General features: G+C 48.4%; 1 protein-coding gene across 1 annotated transcript in view; it reads right to left on the bottom strand.

The window, feature by feature from the left end:
* Positions 1 to 2338: 2338 nt before the first annotated feature.
* Positions 2339 to 22973, bottom strand: part of colgalt2b (collagen beta(1-O)galactosyltransferase 2b) — a 31202-nt gene continuing 10567 nt past the window's right edge. Inside the window, exons 2-12 of the mRNA XM_088927279.1 lie at positions 16082 to 16192; positions 14983 to 15100; positions 14468 to 14602; positions 13854 to 14058; positions 11710 to 11829; positions 10473 to 10549; positions 9891 to 9997; positions 9209 to 9341; positions 8512 to 8639; positions 7662 to 7868; positions 2339 to 4429 (exon numbers count right to left, since the gene is read on the bottom strand). Coding sequence (XP_088783405.1) covers positions 4165 to 4429; positions 7662 to 7868; positions 8512 to 8639; positions 9209 to 9341; positions 9891 to 9997; positions 10473 to 10549; positions 11710 to 11829; positions 13854 to 14058; positions 14468 to 14602; positions 14983 to 15100; positions 16082 to 16192 — 1606 coding nt within the window. The 3' untranslated portion in view covers positions 2339 to 4164. The remainder of the gene's footprint in view (positions 4430 to 7661; positions 7869 to 8511; positions 8640 to 9208; positions 9342 to 9890; positions 9998 to 10472; positions 10550 to 11709; positions 11830 to 13853; positions 14059 to 14467; positions 14603 to 14982; positions 15101 to 16081; positions 16193 to 22973) is intronic.

The raw sequence follows: 22973 nt of genomic DNA, 5'->3' as shown, positions 1-22973 counted from the left end.
AAATTTAATTGCAAAGCCAGCGAGGTGAGGAGACACAATGTTCACTTGTTTAAACACACAGATTGGAGCTTGCACACACTAAGACAGGCTCAAACCCTGGCCCAGGAACACCAGGACAGCCACATACACGCACCTGCTGGCACACACAAGCTGAGATATACAACCTGCAGGAAGAGACACGAATGCACAGGAATGGAAACTCAGATGTACCCACACAGGCATTGAAACGAACACAGTGTGTGAGTGAGACTCAGCACCTACAGGTTCAGGATTCATGTGTCTTACTCAGAGCCTCATAAAACATTAATTCCTGCAGGAGCCAGAATATTCAAAATTCCAGAAAGAACAGAGACTCTCAGACATTTATTTATTATCAATCTGGCCAGACACGTCACGTTCTGTACCAGAAACACACTGTCCAAAACTCTCCTGCAACCTCACTCTGCCTGACTATAATCATGTGCATGTCTGGGTTTACATATATACTGTGTGTTTGTCTGCAGTTGTGCACTTTGTGTGTGTGTGATTGCATATCTGTGTGCGCCCAGTGTGAATCAGTGCAGCGTGCAGTGCTTCCTACCTGTGTGCTGGAGTAGGAATCTTCCATCACTGGGAGAGAGGTCAGCACAGCCCCATCCAGAGCGAGAGAAATCGGAGGCGGACGGGGGGAACAGACAGAGAGGGTCTGCCTGCTTCTCTCCGTCATCTGCTCCTTGTCCTCATCGTCTCCGCTCGGCCTCACTGCTCCGGTTCGGCAATTCCTCCGCCAGTCTCTGGATTTATCGCCCCGGTGCTGCAGGATGAAGACTTTCCCAACGTGTCTCTGCCTCCTCTCACTTTCTTACTCTCTCGAGCTCTGATCTCCTGCTGCCTGTCTCCCTCCTCTCTCTCTCTCAGGCTGTGAAGCAGTTTGAGTGAGTCACAATGTGCTGCTCCAACAGTCTCAGCGTTCCTCCACAGGAAGGAACCTCATCTCACCTCATCGAGTCAATTGTTTAGCCGTAAATCACCATTTCTTGTCTTAGAGCCAAGTTTATATCAAAGAAGAGCAGAAAAAATGCTAAGTAAGAAGAAGGGTTACGTTCAGACAAGGGAATTGGCTTCTGGCCTCTATTTAGCACTGAGACCTGCCTTTGCAAAGTTCAGTTAACAAGTGGGCTGAAGCTTTCATTCAGTCCAGGTATTAAACAGGAAATAGAATGTATTAATTAGATGACTTTACTGGTCTCCTCTTGCTTGTAACCTTTCTTATGTCTTTAAGTGCACAGGGAAAATGTTTGCATGTCCGTGTGCCGTATTTGGTTGGTTGTTTCTTAATAACCTGGACAATTTGCAGCTACATGTCACTGTATCTGAGAACAGCCGGTCTAATTCCCAGCATCCCAGTGACCCTGTCATTCAAGTCTCTGGAATCACTGGATCAAGGATGCCCTTTCTGCTCTGGTCCTGCTGCTTTTCCAAGACTGTGTACTTCAGGGGTGTCCAGCTCTGCTCCCAGACAGACCTGGACATCTATTTCTCATTCATTGTGATATTTTGTGCACTAACAAAAACACAACTATAAAACTTAAAACCTAAGCAACAGGAATTCTGCATCACTTAGTTGCCTGCCGCAAGACATCAGTTAAAATTATTAAGTGAAAATTAGCTAAACTAAATAGTTAGGATCTTGGGTTACTTGAACAGAAACCAACCCTACTGCAGTACTATTCTGGACATTTTCTGCACAGATATCGAAGGCAATGCTCTACGATGAAACCTACATTTTCTCCATCAGCTCTGTTCATTTCACTGTCATCCATTCATATAACTACAGATGAAATAGATTTGGTTGAGATTTCTTTAGAAATTCATATGTTTTTGATAACCTTTCCCATGTTTTTACTGAAGAGGATTTTGGGTCCAATACCGTGTAAGTCCAGCAGAGGGCACTGCAGTACTTCTGTCACCCCTTGGCAGTGTCATTAATAGCAGTGCAGTGTTACACCATAACACGCACAGCTTCGGTCTAGCTCATTAACACAAAATATACCTGAAGTAATGACAGCCATAACGCCCCAATAAATCTCCTGTGTGTCTGAACCAGGGGCTGCAGTTCTCTGGATTAGAATGGGCACCAGGATCAAGACAATGCTCCCTCTTTTGTGGAGAACAAATGCACTTCACTCCATCCCACGCTCCCTTCCATCTTTTCCAACTCCATCTCTTCCAGGGGAGAGAAACAAATGTAGGGCTGGCAGCATTTTTCCAGCCAACTGAACAACTTCCAGGCGGCTCAAATACATAGTCTCATGCACAGATGTACAAACCCCAAAATTCACAGAGATACACTCACAGATACTGTTGCAACACTTTACTGATGCAGTAACAAAAATGTTTTGTCCATTAAATTATCTGTTATCCACACAGCTCTGCACAGCAAGTAATAATTAAAGAGACTAAATCAAGCCAACCTCATTAATTACTGCCACGCCGAGCATCAGAAGGGGATGCCAAGGCACAATTTACAATGCGTCAGTCTGACAGGCACAAACTGCAGTTACACTGCTTCCCTGCCAAAACGTGTGTCTGGCACAATGAGAGAAGTTCAGTGTTGTTCCCAAGTGTTATATCGCCGCCCTACTGGAGAGTGACAGGAACTGCAGTGGCAGGGATTTGTGGCACAGCGGCATGTATGAACATCGCGCTGGCCTTCACAACTGCTGGATGAAAGCATTGGGTTTTCCAGAGGCATGTGACTGGCTGTTGACCGCAGTGCCAGCCCCTGCTGCTCCTGTCCCCTGACTCTGGCTGACTGTCTGACTGCACCCTGTTTCTGAGTGAGTAGAAGCTCCACTCCCTAAACCAGAAGCTGACAGTAACTGTGTCGCTGTGTTTGTGAATTAATGCCCAGGACTGCACATACATGCAATCTTACTCACCCAAATCCACACAAACACAGGGCTGTGTTTTGTTCAACTGGTCAGCAGCTGGTCACTGTTAGAAACAGATGTGGTGTCTTTTCTATTGAGTTACAGCAGGATCCCAGGGGGCTCTCTGTCTCACTCACCGTACTATGAGTGGGACAGGAAGGTGGGGTCTGTCCATACGTGAGCTGAGCCTGAGACAGTGGAAGCTGCACACCGAGGTGAGGTTTGGGACACCCAAGTTCCTTGCAGAAGAGGGAGTAGGTCACCTGGCTCTGAGACACAGCTGTCTTGCTACCTGACTGATGCCCCACATCCTCCCAGTCCCCCCCACACCCCGACCCGACACACCTGACCCCAGTCTTTGAACTAGTTACAGCACACAGGGCCAGCCTGTTACTAAAGTCAACTAAAATGCTAGAGTTCCACAGCTTCTCATCTACAGTACAATATCTGTCTGAGACTATCAATCAGAATTTCCTCTTGTCATGATTTTGAACACAGCGGGTGCTCCAGACACCTTCTATGTTGGAGACAATTCCAGTCTCGCAGGTCTCAAAACTCCCCCAGTGATTAGTACAGAGAGTCTGCTTGTCATCCACTACAGAATATTCATCTGCAACAGATGGACAAATGCAGAGAAACAATGCAGCACAATAACAAAGCAGCACAAGGGGGAAGGGGTTCAATCAACTCAATGTCCAAAGTTCCGGGGTGAACCGTGGTGGGGGGAGCCAATCGCCCACTTCCTGCAGCATCTACTGCGCCTCCCATCTGGAGACACAGGTCAGTGTGTCAGTATGTTGGGATTTGTATGTCTGTGTCAGTGTGTGTGGTTGTTGGGGATGGATGGTGTGTGTGTCAGTGTGTGTGGTTGTTGGGGATGGATGGTGTGTGTGTCAGTGTGTGTGGTTGTTGGGGATGGATGGTGTGTGTGTCAGTGTGTGTGGTTGTTGGGGATGGATGGTGTGTGTGTCGGTGTGTGTGGTTGTTGGGGATGGATGGTGTGTGTCAGTGTGTGTGGTTGTTGGGGATGGATGGTGTGTGTCAGTGTGTGTGGCTGTTGAGGATGGATGGTGTGTGGTTGTTGGGGATGGATGGTGTGTGTGTCCGTGTGTGTGGTTGTTGGGGATGGATGGTGTGTGTGTCAGTGTGTGTGGTTGTTGGGGATGGATGGTGTGTGTGTCAGTGTGTGTGGTTGTTGGGGATGGATGGTGTGTGTGGTTGTTGGGGATTATGGCGTGCGTGTCAGTGCTCCTCAGAGCTCATCACGGGTGGCGCTAGCAGGGCTGGCGCTGGCCACATTGTTCTGGGCCGCGGTGCTGATCTGACCCTGCTGCCGGGTCTTGCGAGAGTGCTCCCGGTCCCAGTCCGTGTTCACCGACTCGTCGTCCCAGATCGTTGAAGTCTCAGTGTCGCTGATGTATCCCGGCTCGCCGGTGTAGTGCGTGGGGTAGACCAGCAGGGGCTCCACTGAGAAGGCCCGCAGGTTCCGCTGCTCAAACTGCTCCATGTACTCCACCCTGGGAGGTGGGGGGAGAAGAGGGTCATATTGACAGGCACCCCAGTAATCAATCACCTCATCAGCGACCGAGGCAGAAGAGAGAGAGACACACAGACACAGCGATCAGTCCGTTCTCTCCTTGTGCCATCATGTAGCCATAAGAAAGATGACAAGACTGAACCAAGTAACTACAGACCAGCAAGTCCTACTGCTCTTCACAGCAATGTTAGGACTAAACTAGAGGATCACAGGCAGTGGGATTCTAGGGGATGGTCGACAACTTAGGCTTTTCTAAAGGTAGCTCTGGAATAACTTTGAACATGCCACAGCAGTAATGGGTACAAACCACATGTGATGTTTTCAGAAAGCTTCTGAAGGCACTCAAGGTAATGTATGTACCTGTACCGGGGTTGCAAATTGGTTAATGGACTGTTCACAGACACTAGAGAAAAATGGGAGAAGAAATCAGGGTGATGAAATTCGTGGAGTATTGATGGAGTGCACGGATCTGTATTAGGACGACTTTCTAATTGATATCAGTAACCTACATTCTGATATTTGTAGTAATATCAGTTTATATCAAAATAGGGGATCAGAAAACAATTTAGAACCTGTAAACATTTCACAAGAACACCTGACAGACAAGGTTACACGCACCAAGCAACGATGAGCTAAACATCTCAAATGGGCAATGATGATCATGAGGAGGCTTCTTTATGACTTAGATGCTCATATTGACGCACCATTTTCATCTTCCAAGCAAAGTGGTGAAGCCATGAGAAAGGCAAACAGGGAATAGAAACCAGCCTACTGGTTCCCTTAAAGAGCCAAAAAGCCACCAGTTCCCACAGAGAAGAGAATGGGAACAATTACAGATCTGATACAAACTCGGGTTTTAGTGTAATTCAAAACACAATCAGCCCCAAAGAAGGGCTTGTTATAAGGTATGAGGGGGAAATTAACACACTGAGTGTCCTCAGTGTCCTGAAACAAAGCGAGTAAGTCAGACTGCGCTGCGCCTAACAATTATGGTTTTTGAAGCGAAAAAATGGGACTCACTTACTTTTCCTATAAACAAAGAATGTTTTAACAGCTCAGAAACCATTACGATGAGCAAGGAGAGAACGCACTATTGAGTACCCCTGCTGAGGATGACAGCACAATTCAAACCCATAGACACTGAAATTTCAGAGGTTTCCTACTGGAAGAGACACTGTTTTTTGCTTGTAGATTTTAATAACACTTTAAGCTCTCCAAGCTTTTCATCTGAATGAATTCAGGAATGTCCAAAGGCAATATATTTTCCACAAAGGAAAACTACTTTTTAATGTCCCTTCACTTAGCGCAACGTCTTTTCACACTGTCTCTGACGTTTAACTTTTAAGATTGTATTTTTCAATCCAATAATTAACAAAGGTTGGAGGAACTAATACAGAATCACATTCAATTTATATGTGATTTTAACTTGAAATTGATATAAAATTGATTCATCTCTACTATGGGCTGAAGACAATTATTTTGATTAACCTAACACCATCTAAGCCAGACAGACTGTACAGTCTTTGAAATTAAAGCTACAGATTTCAATCCTGTATTGAGGCACAAAGCAACTGGGACAGAATGAAATCTCTGTCTGACAGGATATCTTGAGACTCTGTTCATCACAATTCATACTTGAAGTGCGTGAAACTGAAATGGAAATGATAGCTAATATCTGAATCCATGTAAATTATTTAATCACCATGCATTCAACAGTGACTCAGAGATTCAGCAATTCACACACCCCACAGCCAAGCACACACACAAGCAGCGGGACATATGTGTACCCAAGCACACACACACACACACACACACACACACACACACACAAGCAGGATACATGTGTACCCCAGCACACACACACACACAAGCAGGACACATGTGTACCCAAGCACACACACACACAAGCAGCAGGACACATGTGTACCCAAGTACACACACACACACACACACACACACACACACACACACACAAGCAGGACACATGTGTACCCCAGCACACACACACACACAAGCAGGACACATGTGAACCCCAGCACACACACACACAAGCAAGACACATGTGTACCCAAGCACACACACACACAAGCAGGACACATGTGTACCTAAGCACAAACAACACAAGCAGGATACAGTACATGTGTACCTAAGCACACACACACAAGCAGGATACATGTGTACCTAAGCACACACACAGAGCACATTCTCTCAGGTCCATGCTAGAGACCTAGCACATTAATGCTGGAGAAGACAGAACTGGGATTGTTCCCTGGGATCAATGGGAATTCTGTCCCAGTCCTACAGAGGGACAGGAAAAGCTGCCCCAGCCACACATTCCTTCTGCTCCCCCCTGCATTCCTGAACCCAGAGGGGGGAGCGAGAGAGCGTTAGGAACCGATGGAAGAAATCAGAGAATGCTTGATAGAGTGAGTCTGGCAGTGAGAGAATGAGGCGGACTGGAGGACAGAAGGAGAGTGAAAGCCAGAATGGAGGAGGCTAGGAGAAGGAAGCTGGGGGGAGATGCAGGAAGTCTTGAGGAACTGGGGAGCACAGGGAGCCATTGTGTGCCGAGACCAGCACAGGATTCCCATTGATCCTGGAAAACAATCTTAGCACTGTGCCACCGCAGGCCACACCAGCGTGTGTGTCAACGTGCTAGAAATACGCTGTCTGTCAGCTCGTGTGTATTTCACCTCATGCAATGTGAGGGAGGGCTGTCTCTCTGCTGTTTGCCACTGTGATGTATTTATCCTAAGCCATCCGGGGCTCCGGGCTATCAACAGTCAGTCCATCAGGCTGCCTCCTGCTCAGCGATGATGAAAGAGCCCAGGGTCCCAGCTCACAGTTTCCTTGTGAGCGAGTGAACGGAACCTGGACAAACCTCTTCACACAAAGGGTTGTGGCTGTGTGGGATCATATTTTGGTATCGTATTTTTGAAGCAGACTTGCTCGATTATTCAAGAGGATTCATGTGGATGAGGTTCTGGGACTGACTGGACACACTTAACCAGTTGGTGTTCTGTGCTGTGCGAGATGCTTCTGTCTGCCCTGTCTGTCTTACTGCGTGTGCTGTGTGCTTTCGTGTGTTCCCTCTGTGTTGCTTCACACAGTCTGCTACATAATGGGCTTGTTTGTGTCGACTCGAATCCACTGTATGCTGGTCGGAGCTCTGAGGTACAGCCCAAGCCCTGAGGTGTCGGGGTCTGACTCACTTGGGGTGCTTGTTGAACATGATCGGCAGAAACTCGTCCACAGGCAACATCTTCCCAAAGGCCTGGGCTGCCAGCAGCTTGAGTGCCCCCTGCTGGGAGAGGGCGTACCCCAGCGTCCAGTAGGAGTAATCGGCCACCACCAGGTTATTGACCCCCGGGACCGACTCCTCCGGCTGCTTCACCTGCATCCGCTTCCTCCCTATATAACTGCAGGAGAAGACGCACATGGGGACAGGATCAAAGGAAAGGAAAAGAAGAGAGAAGTGATTATTCTTGAGTCATTCTTTCTGCTTTCGTGTCTAATGTCTTTCACCCTCACATTTACGGTGACATACCATGCATCTGCCTGCCTGTGCAGCACAAAACGGTGCCACTCTCACCCTTTAACTCCAGTCTCTCTTGTAATAGCAGATCCACTCCTGTACAGCCTGGACAGTAAGGGCTGCAGGCAGGCGAGAAGCTGCAGCTTGAGTGCTGTAACTTGGCGTTTGTGCCACTATCTAGTCTAGTGTGGGAAAAATTCCAGGGTCCTATGGTTCATGGTTACACCCCCACCTGGCCTCAGAAAGCAGCTGAGCAGTTTTAGAACCCATGCCCTGTTGGTATCTATGTGTATCAGTACATGTACCTGAGCCTGTGTGTGCAGATCAGTGTGATCGGTACGACATTGAACGCTAAAGCACTCCATCAGACTACTCCATCAAACGTAGTTGCTTGGATGTGCGTTTGCAACCCACACATTTTGGAGTTTCGCCTGCGTTTTGAATTTTTCAAAAAAGCTGATGTTTGCACGCTTTCATAAAGCTCAGCAGGCAGCTCCGCTCACAAGCTGACGCAGTTCCGTACTCACATAAGGTCCCAGTCCAGCTGGGCTTGGTCTATATTGTCCATAATGGCCATTAGCCTCCTCTTGAACCTGGGCTCAAAACGCACATCATCCTCGAGCACCAGGACACGCTGCAGACCCCTTTCCACCACCTGGGGGCAGCAAAGAGCCATGGCTCAGACACAGACTCACACAGAGGTTTTGCTCTGACTCTTTTATTATGATTAGCCCCACATTTGAAAACAAAACATAACAGTTCCATAATCTGCCCACAAGAGTCTCTCGAGAGGGAATCAAGATGAGCAACATCTTGGCCAGGCAGGTACAGCCTGGAAAGCCAGAGAGACCCAAAAATATGCGAGATTGCCTCATTCCTCAGAAGCCTCTACTAGTAGAAAGTCTCAGTCTAGCAGGCTTTATACACAGCCTTTAAATCAGCACCTGGAACTATTTAACTATGATCAGTTAAATAGCTGACATGTTCAATCAAGTTAGTTTTGCTTATCTGCTCAGTTGCTTAAATAGGTGCTTAAAGGGATTAGGTGACAGGGATCTAGGGTGACCCACAAGAAGAAGTGGATTGGGGAGACCCCTGCACTACACCCTACACCCAGCTCCTGGCTTCGGGAGCGTGTCATCTCTTCAGAGTCCATTGCTATTGCACCATCAGATAGTCAGGTGTGTGTCACGAGGGGGGAGTGTCGGCTATGTCAGCTGTTACCTGTGTCCAGGTGTAGTGGTGGCTCAGGAAACAGCCGATCTCGCCCCGGGTCAGAACCCGGTTAGAGTAGGGGTCCTTATAGCCCGGTAGCATCTCTATGCCCAGGGCCTGAATCTGAGAGGTGTTGAGTGCTCTGAGAGAGCCAGTGAGCCGGGGAGAGCAACAGAGAGGTGGGAGGGGAGGAAGGAGAGACTCGCAGAAGGAAACGACACGGGGGAAAGAGAGGAGGGAGACGGAGGGAGATGAGGGAGAGACAGGAGGGGAAAACAGTGTCAGTGCGGCAGCAAACGCACAGCTCTACTTTCAGAGGGAGCAGCTTCAGCTCCACAACTTTCCACAGCATCAGCTACAGCTCGAAAAGTGTGTTGGAGTAATTGAAACGTTTATTTTATTTCACTTGTCCACGTGTGTTTCAGTCCAGACTGGGGCCTTTCTGCTTTTACTGTTCCAGAAACCTGGGAGAACATTTTTTTTTCTGGAGCTGAAAGGTTTTGCTGCAAATCCAGTCCTGTGTCCCCATGTCCCCCGATAATCCTGTCTCCCTGTCCCCATATCCCCCTTGTCCCTCTGTCCCCCTGTCTCACTGCACCTCTGTCCTCCTATCCCCTTGCTCCCATGTCCCCCTGTAAACCTGTCTCCCTGTACCCCTGCTCCCCAACCCCCCCTGTCCCCCCACTCATACTTGCCGTCCACGGCCTCAGTCACTGTGGTGTCGATGCTCAGGGCCTCCAGCGTGCGCAGCATGCGGTCCCGGCGGTCCGCGCGGCGCTTCAGGTTAATCAGGAAAATCTGAGGGGGTGGGGGGGGACATGGGTGTGAAACAGACCAGCAGGACCACCAGCGACAACTCTTCACACAAAGAGCAGCGGGTGTCTGGAGCGGGCTCCCCCGTCCAGGGGCTGAGGCCTCGGCGCCTTTAGGAAATGGCTGGACTTTGACAGAGCAGCATGGTCGCTTGTTCCCATCTCCCACAACCCTTTGCGTGCAGAAGTGTCTCTTGTTTGGCCAGTTTTAAATGTGCCTCCCCTTACTTCACACTTTGTGTCCTCTGGTCCGCGCTTCACTGTTTGTTCTGAGACACTTGAATCGAACAGATGAGCAAACTGGGGCCAAATGGCTCCACTAGTTTGCAACCTTTGTCATGTTCCGACATTCAAACGTGCCAACACACACACACACACACACACACACACACACACTCACACTCACACTCACACTCACACTCACACTCACACTCACACTCACACAGGACGGGTTCTCTTACCTCATCAAAGCCCATCTTGTCTCGCGGCGCAGGTGGGGTGTACAGGTACTGCGACGGCTCTATCGGCGGGCGGTCAACTGAGGGGGGGGGGGGGGGGGGGGAGAGAGAGTGGAGGTTATTTGACACAGGATCTTCCTTCCCTCTCTGAATGAGCCCCTTGTGCTCTCTCTCCTTCTCACTGCCTTGACAAAACTCACACCGGCCTCTGACGGGCCAGTCACACCTCGCTGCTTTCCCACAGCAGGGAGTGTGAGCGTGAAGGGGTCGCTGTGAGTAGGATTTCCACGTGGTCTCAGAGACACGAGCACGGGAGAGAGCTGCAAATTACCTTTCTGTGGAGCCAAAATCTGCCCCCACATTTTTTCAGAGGCTGCTAGCTCAACAGTCAAAACCCAGCCAGAGACAGTGAAAGTGGGGATGAGAGAAATGAACAAATGAACAGCACAATGTCACAACAAATTACAGTGTGCCCATCTACTTACAGTTCTGAAGGGCACAGAAAATGTAAACTGGTGGATTTTATTAGGTGGCTCTGAGGATTTGGATGTTATTCAGAGGCTAGAGGCGATGACTAGTCTACTAGTCTAGGCGATGAAGCTCTAGTTCATAAAATGACTGGATCTCTGAATGGCCTGTCTTCATCATGAAATTGTCTTGAGGACAGGTGTCAATATGTGCGTATGTTTGTGTGTGTGCAGGTAATACAATGTTTGTGGGGACAAAGTTTGACCCAGATCCCTCACGTAAACACTTTGTGAAACAACTCCTGATACAACAGAGGACTCTTAAGTCTTGACAAGATAAATTGCTGTCTTAACAAACCGAATTACCTCTTCTTTACATTCTAAATGTACATTCTATCTACTTAAACCTAGTGCCGAGTAGAGCACAGAACAGTACACAAAAATAATGAGAGTCAGTGAGCTCAAGCTAGAGAAAAAGGAAAGTGTGTGCGAGTGAAAATGTGTGTGTGTGTACAGGTGTGTGGGAGTGGGAGTGGAAGTGTCCAGCCCTGTTCCAGATGTTCAGGCAGATGTGCTGAGGCGAGGCTGGCGTCAGCCTGTCGGACAGGAGCTGGGGGCAGGTATCTGACCACCTCCCTGCAGTCACTCCCTCCCCCTGCACACACAAACCAACCCCTGACATTGGCCTGCAGTCGCAGGAGCAATCGTGAATCATGTGCTGCCTCCATCTGTTTTGTTATGGCAAAGAAAGTGCCGATGATACAAACACTCACTCATGACCTCGATCTGCATGTGAACGAAGCTCTCCACCTCCTCCTCCAGGGTCTGCTGGGGCTTCAGGGGCACTGTCAGGTACCCATAGTGCTCTCTGTTACAGACGTACATCTGTATGTCTGCAGAAAGACACTGAGTATCAACACACAGAGTGTATTCTACACCCACTCAACCTCCAAACAGCGCAGAGATACTGTACACACCCTCGCTGATGCGTATGCACACTATACACACTGTACTGACTCTGTACACATTCACTGTGCACACTGCACATACTGCACTGACACTACACACCTTTGTTGACTGCGTATGCACACTGGACACACTTTACAGTCAGAGTACACATTCACTGTGCACACTGCACACACTGCACTGACACTACACACCCTCGCTGACTGCATATGCACACCTGTACACATTCACTGCACACACTACACACACTGCACTGACACTACACAGCTTTGTTGACTGCATATGTACACTGGACACACTTTACAGTCAGAGTACACATTCACTGTGCACATTGCATTGACACTACACACCCTCGCTGACTGCATATACACACTGTACACATTCACTGCACACACTACACACACTGCACGGACACTACACACCCTTGTTGACTGTGTATGCACACTGGACACACTTTACAGTCACAGTACACATTCATTGTGCACACTACACACACTGACACTACACACCCTCGCTGACTGCATATATACACTGGACTGACTCTGTCTGCGTATAACAGGGATCTCAGCCGCCTGGCCTGAGGGAGTTCTCCTTTAGCTCAGCCGGCAAGTTCCCTGCTGCGTGACGCCGGAGACCCGGGTTTGCGCCCAGGCAGTGAGGGCCGAACTGGCAGGGCAAGGGCAGAAACCCAGAAGAACCGTTACACATGCTGCCTCACACTGCTCACACTCATTACAATCAGTCGCTGGTTGATAAAACATGGGGCAGGCTCTCCAGTGGGGGCGATCTCAGCATCTCTGCAAGCACGCCGCCTTGATCTCTCTAGAGTTTATCTCATTAGTCCTGCGAAGCTTGTCTTTATTGTGCATGGTGTTTGGACTGCCTCACTGCAACACCTCTAACTACAACCACACACGCAAGCTCAGCCTAAATACCTGCTCACGGGCATGGGACTTATTAACTTTCTCATAAAACTTCAAACAGCTTTCCTGCTCTGCAGAATTACATATGGCTGCAATTTAAAATGCATCCCCAATATCTTTTTATTTAAAGTTCTAAATCTGATGCAAGGTCCATTTCACAGAGTTAATAAGCAAACAGTGTCCTGCGACCCCTGGGCTGTTCCATTGATCAGTGTGCTGGGGGGTGGGAGGGGGGCATTTCCATCCTGCTTTTTAAAGAGGGATCTAGAGGGGGAGTCATTTATTTTTATGATGCCAGCAAACCCCCCTGCCGTGGTTAGATCCTTGGCGGGTAAGCACAGGCAGACGTGGCACATTCAGACCACAGCTCACAACATGGACCTCCACACAACACAGGCCACAGCCTCCAAACAGCATGGGCACCACGGCACCCACTGCACACACTAGATGCAATGCAGCACAGTGCTGAAGACACAACGTGAAAGTGACACACAGCCCAGGAACATGACTGATGGGCCACAAACTCTGTTTCTTCACCGCCTCTCTCAGGTTCGAGCTCAGAGGCCTCACTGGCATGACGAATTGAATACAATCAGCACTACAGTGCTGGTGCACAACAACTGGCTGGGTTTGAGCAATTATGTTCTGCATTGGCAAGATACTGAAGGCCTTGCTGATACTGACTCTCCTCCCTGTGTTATTGTTCCCTCACTGCTTGCTCCCAGGAACACCTGGAGCAGGACCGCTGTGTTCCATCGCTCACTGTAAGAGGTGCTCTATCGCCTATGTGTGTCCGACACTGCAGGATGAAGCGGGTCTCATCCTGTCTGTCCACGCTGGCGATGCAGACAGGCCTGTGCTCTGTGCCTGCCTCGCTCAAAGAGCTCATTAGTGTCAGACAGTCTGCCTTTTCCTTAAAAAAGAAAATGAGGTTGGGGGATCTGGACTGTGTTATGGTACTCTGCTGGGACCTGCTCTCGGTGAGGGTTGTCTCGCCATCTCTCCCCCAGCCTCTCCCCCTGCCTGACCTGCCTGTCGCGCAGAGAAGGCGAACACCATGATGTCGTCAAAGGCCCAGGTGTAGTCGGGGTGTGGGGGGTAGAAGGCCAGGGCTCGGCTCGCGCTGCGCCGCAGATCCAGCAGGAAGGAAGAGTGCACCATGGGAACCGCAAAGCAGCCCAGCCTCTTCCACTCCCGGATGGGCACGTAGTCCGGGGTGCGCTTGTAATACCCCTGAAGGAGAGAGAGGGAAATGGGAAGAGGCAGACATGGTGTGAGGACAAACAGAGCAAGAGAGACACAGAGATAGAGAGATCGGCTAAGACTCACTTCGATTCCGTTCAGATTTCCGACAGAGGCAGAAATCGAGGATGAGACATACTTGCTGTGCATTTTTGTAGTAAACTGCACTGCAATGATCAATGTATCACTTTGCATTCGCTTTTCATTTTGATTTATCCCAAGATCATTTCTGTTTCAATTACATGTCTGACGTATGTTTTCCATCATACAACATCCTGTTTTCTACTCACTGTTAACTCTTTTGCTGCCCTATTCCGTTCACACTGCCAGTGTGTGCCTTTCACCTTATATTGTCTGCACTTTGGCGAAGACTGTGCCAGACATCCTGAGTGACGAGTACCTGGGGCGTGATGCCGCACCAGAAGTTCGAGTACAGGGAACGGGAGTCCAGCATGGGCGCCGCCAGCGTGAGGTTCTCGGCCATCAGCTGAGACAGGACCCGCGGGTTCGACAGGAGGTTATCGCTGTCCACGAACTGGGGCGGGGTGAGAGGGAGAGAGAGAGAGAAGAGTGAGGTGCACAACCAATACCCCTGAAATACAGGGACAAACCTAGAGCTGCCGCCCATCAAAAAACATACACCCTTCAGCCACAGGCCTGTGGAAGTGTGAGCAATGTACTTCTCTCAGACTATGGCAGTAAGATGCACAGGTGCATAAGATTGCATCTCTTCAGGTGAAAAAAGCAACACCTGAAGACTTTCGGTCTGTGCGTCCTCTACCACCCAGTACGGTATCTCCTGCCATGGCCAAGCGTGCCCGTTCACAGGCTAGCTGCCAACCCCTGATGTCCCATCGCGAGCCCTGGCGGCGAACGCCCTCAGACAGGTATCCCACGAGCCCCCTCTCCCCTCACCAGGATGTAATCGGCCCAGCGTTCCCGCGCTGCCCGCAGAGCGGCCTGGCGCAGCTTCATGACGTGGGTGAAGCGCAAGCTGGTCCAGTGCTTGGGCCCCATCTCATCGGAGTAGGAGCTGAGAGGGGCGAGGCAGCGTGAGAGAGGGAGAGAACAGCACGAGATTCAGTTAAAACCGGGAGGACACAGAACAATAAGAAATATACAGCAACATTATTTTAAGGCCCAGTGTGGTTTCTTTCGTTTTATGAGGATTTTTCCCAGAAGTAATGTAACAAGTCCTCTCACTATCTGCATGAGACAGGGTTTGGACAGGAAGGGCCCTTTGAACTTTGAACCCATGGGACCGTGCCGCCTGTCCTTGGTATTGGCATGTTTAGTCAGTGTAAAGATGGCGGGCTTATGTGAATGTGGCCGAACCCTAAGGTTTCTGCACACACCGGGCACGACACCAGCAGAAAATCATCGCTCACATTATGTGTAAGAAACCTGCTGGCATTGCAAGTGATCTCAGCATTCCCCTGGGTAACCATGCCAACGCTGCTCACTGGTGCTTGGGCTAACACAAGGAGGGGGTACAGGTCCTGCAGATCATCGTAAGGGTGGGAGCGACAAATGACACTGGAGCTGAATCCCCATCCCGAAATGCCAGGGAAGATCCTGGCTGCTATGCTCTGGGATGGTGTGTGGTTCTTGTTGAATACCCCTCCAGCATTGTAACCACTGCTGCCACACACGGGACCTGTTACATCTGAGTCCGGGGTCAAGAACGACCTGGGTTTCTGCGTCACGGCACCATGTGGCTGAGTGTTAACAGCATGACCCTTGACCCAATAGATCAGGAGTCCGTGTGGAAAAGTGATGTGTGCCATAGTCTCACTGATCACAATTGTAGCTGTGTATGAACAAACGCATTGCCAAGGGAGGTCTTGTTACCTGTACTGCAACACCCTGATATATGGTGACGGTGTTGGAGGGGGTTTCAGGGAGAAGGGAGAAGGTCAAGGTAAAAGCACCGAGGGAGCAAGGGAAGGTTAAGGAGGGCAGTAGGAGGGAACGAGATCAGGATTCAGGGGTCTGCGGAGAAAGTTTCACTGACCGAGGTTCCTCCATGGGTCTCCACTCCACATAGTGATAGAGCCCCTGAACCCTCTTCAGCCAGTCTCTCAGCATTGCTGTGGTGTTGTCCACGTTGTGGTCTGTAGCTGCCCTGCAACACACAACACCAAGTGTCAACATAATGCACAACATTAACACAAAGGGACACGTACACAACACAAATAGGTGGCATCATCATGCCTGGATGCGCAAAATCAAAAGCAATACAACAACATCAACATTCACTATGCATTACAACAGCATTAAGACATTTCAATGCTGAAATAGCATGCACCGCACAAGGACATTAAAACACACAAACACAAACATTAAGGTGCCGCATTCATCACTGCAGAATGCTTACAGATCTGCACAATTCCTCTGGCCCCCCGTCTCTGCTTCTGCTTGCCTCCTACAGTAGTTGGAGGGAGTGCCCATCAGTCTGACAGCTTTTATTAGAGAGGTGAGCTGGAACTTCCTCACCTCTCTAATCCCTGAATTCCTGACACAGTGATTGACCAACTTGAAACACTGACTTCCTGACACAGTGATTGACCAACTGAAACTGACTTCCTGACACAATGACTGACCAACTGAAACACTGACTTCCTGACACAATGACTGACCAACTGAAACTGACTTCCTGACACAGTGGTTGATCGAATGAAACTGACTTCCTGACAGAGTGGTTGATCGAATGAAACTGACTTCCTGACACACTGACTGACCAACTGAAACACTGGCTTCCTGACACAGTGGTTGACCGACTGAAACTGACTTCCTGACACAGTGATTGACCAACTGAAACACTGACTTCCTGACACAGTGATTGACTGACTGAAACTGACTTCCTGACACAGTGGTTGACCAACTGAAACACTGACTTCCTGACACAGTGGTTGACCAACTGAAACACTGACTTCCTGACACAGTGGTTGACCAACTGAAACTGACTTCCTGACACAGTGGTTGACCAACTGAAACACTGACTTCCTGACACAGTGGTTGACCAACTGAAACACTGACTTCCTGACACAGTGATTGACCAAATGAAACTGACTTCCTGACACAGTGATTGACCAAATGAAACTGACTTCCTGACACAGTGATTGACCAACTGAAACACTGACGTCCTGACAGAGTAATTGACTGAAACTCTGAATGAGTAAGAAGTGATTGAATAACTGAATACCTGACTGAGAGTCACGCTGACTGCCTGGTTGACACGATGCCAGCCCAGAAGCCCAGACACTCCAATCCAAACATGAGATCCCTCCACACTGTGTTACTCCTACCCACAACGGACAAATGAGTAAGAATGTAAGAAACTTACGAATGAGAAAAGACTAACTATTTTGGTTGCCAGTAGTTAAACTAATCCAGCTACCTGTGTGGCTAGGTAGCATATTCCAGACATCCCTGATTCTTCATCTAGTGAAGGAAATCTCACTGTAAATTGTACAAGACACATATCCACTCTTAACCTCCTCTGATTTAAATACTCCTCGTCCTTATTACATTACAAAACATAATCATGTGGTATTGGAGGATTAAAAATTCCAGACGTCTCTGGCGATCAAAACTGAAGAGGCTAGTTTTCAATAATTTCTGCGCCTCCGAGATGATTTAATTTATCAGTGGGTAACACCAACACATAGAACGACACAAGTGAGATGTGAGATGTTATTAAAGCACACTGCTGTACAACAGAGAGCACCACCAGCACAACAAACTGCAATGGACATAAATAAGTGCTAAATAAATAATATCAGAAATACAAATATTGCCATGCAAAAAGAAACAAAAAACATTCCAGATGTAGCCAACAGTTTTTCTTGTGAGACCATGTCTGGATTTCCTGTTTACGTCTCCCCACACAGAGCAGGCAGTCAGAGAGAGTTTGCTGACACACCACAGCAAGGAGAGAGGACCGCTGGAAAAACACAGATACACACACTCACACACTGACACACACACTCCCACACTGACACACACACTCCCACACTGACACACCACAGCAAGGAGAGAGGACCGCTGGGAAAACACCGATACACACACTCACACACTGACACACACACTCCCACACTGACACTCACACACTGACACACCACAGCAAGGAGAGAGGACTGCTGGAAAAACACAGATACACACACTCACACACTGACACACACACTCCCACACTGACACTCCCACACTGACACACATTCGCACACTGACACACACTGACACACCACAGCAAGGAGAGAGGACCGCTGGAAAAACACCGATACACACACTCACACACTGACACACACACTCCCACACTGACACACATTCGCACACAGACACACACTGACACACACTGACACACACTGACACACACTGACACACTGACACTCCACAGCAAGGAGAGAGGACCGCTGGGAAAACACCGATACACATCCTCCCACACTAACACACACACTCCCACACTGACACACATTCGCACACAGACACACACTGACACACCACAGCAAGGAGAGAGGACCGCTGGGAAAACACCGATACACACACTCACACACTGACACACACACTCCCACACTGACACACATTCGCACACAGACACACCACAGCAAGGAGAGAGGACCGCTGGAAAAACACTGATACACACACTCACACACTGACACACACACTCGCACACTGACACACACACTCGCACATAGACACACCACAGCAAGGAGAGAGGACCGCTGGAAAAACACTGATACACACACTCACACACTGACTCAGCACAGGCACTGACACACACACTCATACAAGGACACTCTGACACAGCACAGGCACTGACACTGACACACACATTCACACAATGACACAGCACAGTGATGGGAAGGCACTGACACACACTCACACACTGAAACACACATTCGCACACGGACACACACAGGCACTGACACACAGACAGATGATACAATAAACAAACAGTAGCAAGGGAATAACAAAGAGATTGAGACAAAATCATGGAGTGTACAGATGTACTGAAAATAAAAAGTCAAATCGATGTGCAGTGTTCCACACAGGCAGTAGAAACATACCATACGCATCACATGGGTAACTCTGTAACTCTTCAGAATTGCAGGAAGCTACACCTGAAAGGGATCTGGGTGTTAATTAAGATTATTAGACTTTCTGTCTCATAAAGACAATATATGGAAGCAATAAAATAGAAAACAAATCCCAGGGCAAAGGGACAAGCACAGCAGAAGCTGTTAACAAGGAACTTATGATGCACTAGTATGACCTCTGACCTTGCTTATTATTAACACATATTGTGTTCAATCTTCGTCACCCTAATGCACAGAATGTTATGTCCCTAAAGAGATCAAAGACGATCCAAGAAGAATGTTTCTCAGGGAATTGGCAGGACAGGTAAAAGGAGACAGATCTTGACAAAGGAGATCCACTGTAGAGCTAAGGAGACTGATTCAAGTCCAATAGTGCCTGGTGCTTTCAGAGTGCAAACAGGATATACAGTATTGCAATGGATTTACTGCATCAACATTGCAGCGAGAGTACGTGTTGGTTATAACGAGACTGAGTACACCGTTACTGTATGCGGTATGGTAAACATAAACACAAAGTTTTCTGTAGATGTTTCCATAAAAAAAGATTTCACCATGAAAGTTCAAACGTAAAACCCTTCACCATCTTCACCGTTCTCTCTCGTTGGGATAAAAGCTGACATACTTTCTCAGGGCACTTTCTTCTGTTTTCTCATGTTTGAATGGTGTTAAACCATTAAACACTGTTTTGACAAAACTGCACACATCAACTAAGAGTAATGTGCACATTTTATGGAAAAAAATCAGTTATATTGGTGCTTGCTAGACATCTTCCCCCTAAAACCCCTTAATCCCCACTGAAGGGAGAGTTTTTATACCCAGCAGCCATGTCACCCTGCAACTCACACTGGCAGCCCCACTGAAGCTCAGCAGTGTAAGTACCTGGATGGGAGACCTCCTGGGAAAGCCAAGGTTGTTGCTGGAAGAGGTGTTAGTGGGACCAGTACGGATCTCTCTCCCTGCGGTCTGTATGGGTCCTAATGCCCCAGTATATTGATGGGGATACTATACAGTAAAAAAGGACCATCCTTTGGATGAGATGAAAAACTGAGGTCCTGACTCCATGTTGTCATTAAAAATCCCAGGGTGTTTTTCTAAAAGAGTTACCCTGGTGTGCTGGCCAGATCTCCCCCTGGGCTTAACCAATCATGGCCTCCTTTCCACGGTTCTCCTCCCCACTGATAGCTGGTGTGTGGTGAGCGTACTGTGATGACCATCCATGTGAGGCCACACATTGGTGGTGGTGGAGGGGAGTGTCTAGAAAAGTGTTCTATAAGTGTAAGAATTATTATTATTATTATTATTATTATTATTTGGAGTCAAGTTTTCCAGAACGCTGGGTCTTCCGGAGCACTGGTCTCTCTCTCAGGTATGACAGCATTAACCCAGGGGACTGCTTACCACCTAGTACTGAAGGACACAGGGACACAAGTGGAAACTGAAAGGAAAATCCTTCAGGATGGAGAATAGGAAACACCTGATATTCACGAGGCCACTAAACTGCCCAACAAGCAGGACAGGCCGAATGGCCTCCTCTCACTTGCAAGCGTTATTACGGTATTTTCTGAAGTCATTCCCACAGGAGCGGGGTCTGTGTTCCAGGGGACTTGTGCTGAGAGCACCAGGAGCTGTGGTACCACCCCCCCACACACACACGCACCCCTCCCTCCATCTCACTGTGGCCTTGACCCAAACCAGCCCGACTTGTGGGGAACAGTCCGCGGCGCAGACATTCAGCTCTGAGTCATGACTGAGAAACACTATCTTCTGACTGTTGTGAAAGTCTTGTGAACTGAGCGAGCTCTGTAGCCAGGCTATTACCTGCTCTCTGACAAGATTTGGGCTGCGACCTGAGAAAGACTCACACAGCCAGCTGAAAGCGGGTGTTGGCTGTAGATTGCAGTGTGGCCAGTTATAAATTACTGTAATTCTGTAAAAGTGTAATTGATGTGCCCATGAGGTCGCTCTCAGTCATACCTGCATCTAATCTCCCTTCAGAAAAGTCACCCTCCAGCCTGCACAGGCGTACACCTGAGCTTCCTTACACAGCTTCACACTTTCTAATACTGAACACACACCACAGTCCAGCTCTCTAACACTGAGATACTAAACACACACCACAGTCCAGCTCTCTAACACTGAGATACTGAACACACACCACAGTCCAGCTCACTAACACTGAGATACTGAACACACACCACAGTCCAGGTCTCTAACACAGAGAAAGTGAACACACACCACAGTCCAGGTCTCTAACACAGAGATACTGAACACACACCACAGTCCAGCTCTCTGACACTGAGATACTGAACACTGCAGTCTCCCAGTGTATGCCTTGTGCTCTGTATGCAGACAGGGATTTGCTCAGTGTAAGAAGGCCCATATGAGGCAGAGAGGGGGCTGGCAGTAAGGTTGCCGTTGGCAGGGCCTGACAATCAGACCAGAGTTTTCCAAGGTGAACTAGAATATTCCTTACTAAATCTCATCAGGAAATCTAACCACTCAACTCCTCCAGGGGCATCCAAGAGAGAAAGAGAAAGAAAGAGAACTGCAGACATTGGGTACAATAGAGAATTGACTTCTATAAACAGGCACCAGCCAGTTAATTTGCAAATCCTATGCTCGCACAGTGACACAGCGTGGTTTGTGTCAGACAAGCAGCTAGAAATAGTAATTTCAGGTTATTTCCCCAGTGTGTTTGCTGAGCTGTACTGTAAACACAGACTGCTGTTAGACAGGCTCTAACACTTGTTTTGGGAGCTGGCTGCAGGTGAGACTGGGGGACGCTGTTATTAGCACAGCTGTTATGGGCTCAGACAGTGGGGAGAGGGTGTTGAACACAGCCCTTCTGCTGATACACACTGCACTGCTGTCTGACCACCGAGCTGCTCTGAACTGCAGGGTCCTCTGTGTATAACAGATAGACTGTTTACTAATTAGACAGATTATAAAAGAGTTGAGAATCACTGACAGATTTTGAAGAGTCTTACACAGGGGTGCTTTCTTTTCCTAAATTTGTGATGAAGATAAGCTTCCCCCATGAACTCTTTTTTCTCTGTATACATGTCTCCAGTGTATTTATATATACAGTGTGTTCTTGCTCATCTGCCCCCTCACTCTCTCCTGTATTCCTCACATGCTCCCTTTCCAATACAGTCTCTGTATCTCAAGGCAAAACAATTTCCTCTCTCAGGGTTTCAGGAAGATTAGGAAGAGATCTGGTGTGTGAGCACTCCTGCTGTCCCTGCTGTCTAGTGGGGTTAAGCACAGGCACTAACCCACACAGCACTGCACACACAGAACACACACACTGCTGTACCACACACACACGCACCACAATGCACTGCCTGCATACCACATTACCACATAGAATGCACTGCACGCAAAACACTGAACACACACACTACACTAGGCACACACACACCACAATCCACTTTGTGTATATAGTACCACTGTACCGCATACAATACACTGCACCCAAAACACTGAACACACACACTGCACTGCACTGGGCACACACCACAATCCATTGTGTGCATAGCACTGTACCGCACACACATTTTACACAACAAGTGTACCGTATGGACTACGCATAGCATACCCAGTACAGCTAAAATGCAGTTGAACAGCATACTGCTTTGTACACACACACAAACCTGGTGTTTTACAGCTGTATCTCAGTTCTGCAATTTTGCACTTTTTGCTTGGTAATACTGTGCTTTTACTTAAAACTTAAAACAATTTACTGTACTTTCACCAAAGTAGAATCTTATTAAAGGAGCCTTTTTTTACTTGGCTGCTCTCTTATAAAGA

The sequence above is a fragment of the Atractosteus spatula genome, chromosome 11, assembly GCF_055471065.1.
Source record: "Atractosteus spatula isolate fAtrSpa1 chromosome 11, fAtrSpa1.hap1, whole genome shotgun sequence".
NCBI lineage: Eukaryota > Metazoa > Chordata > Actinopteri > Semionotiformes > Lepisosteidae > Atractosteus > Atractosteus spatula.
This window is presented reverse-complemented; position numbering and strand designations above follow the sequence as displayed.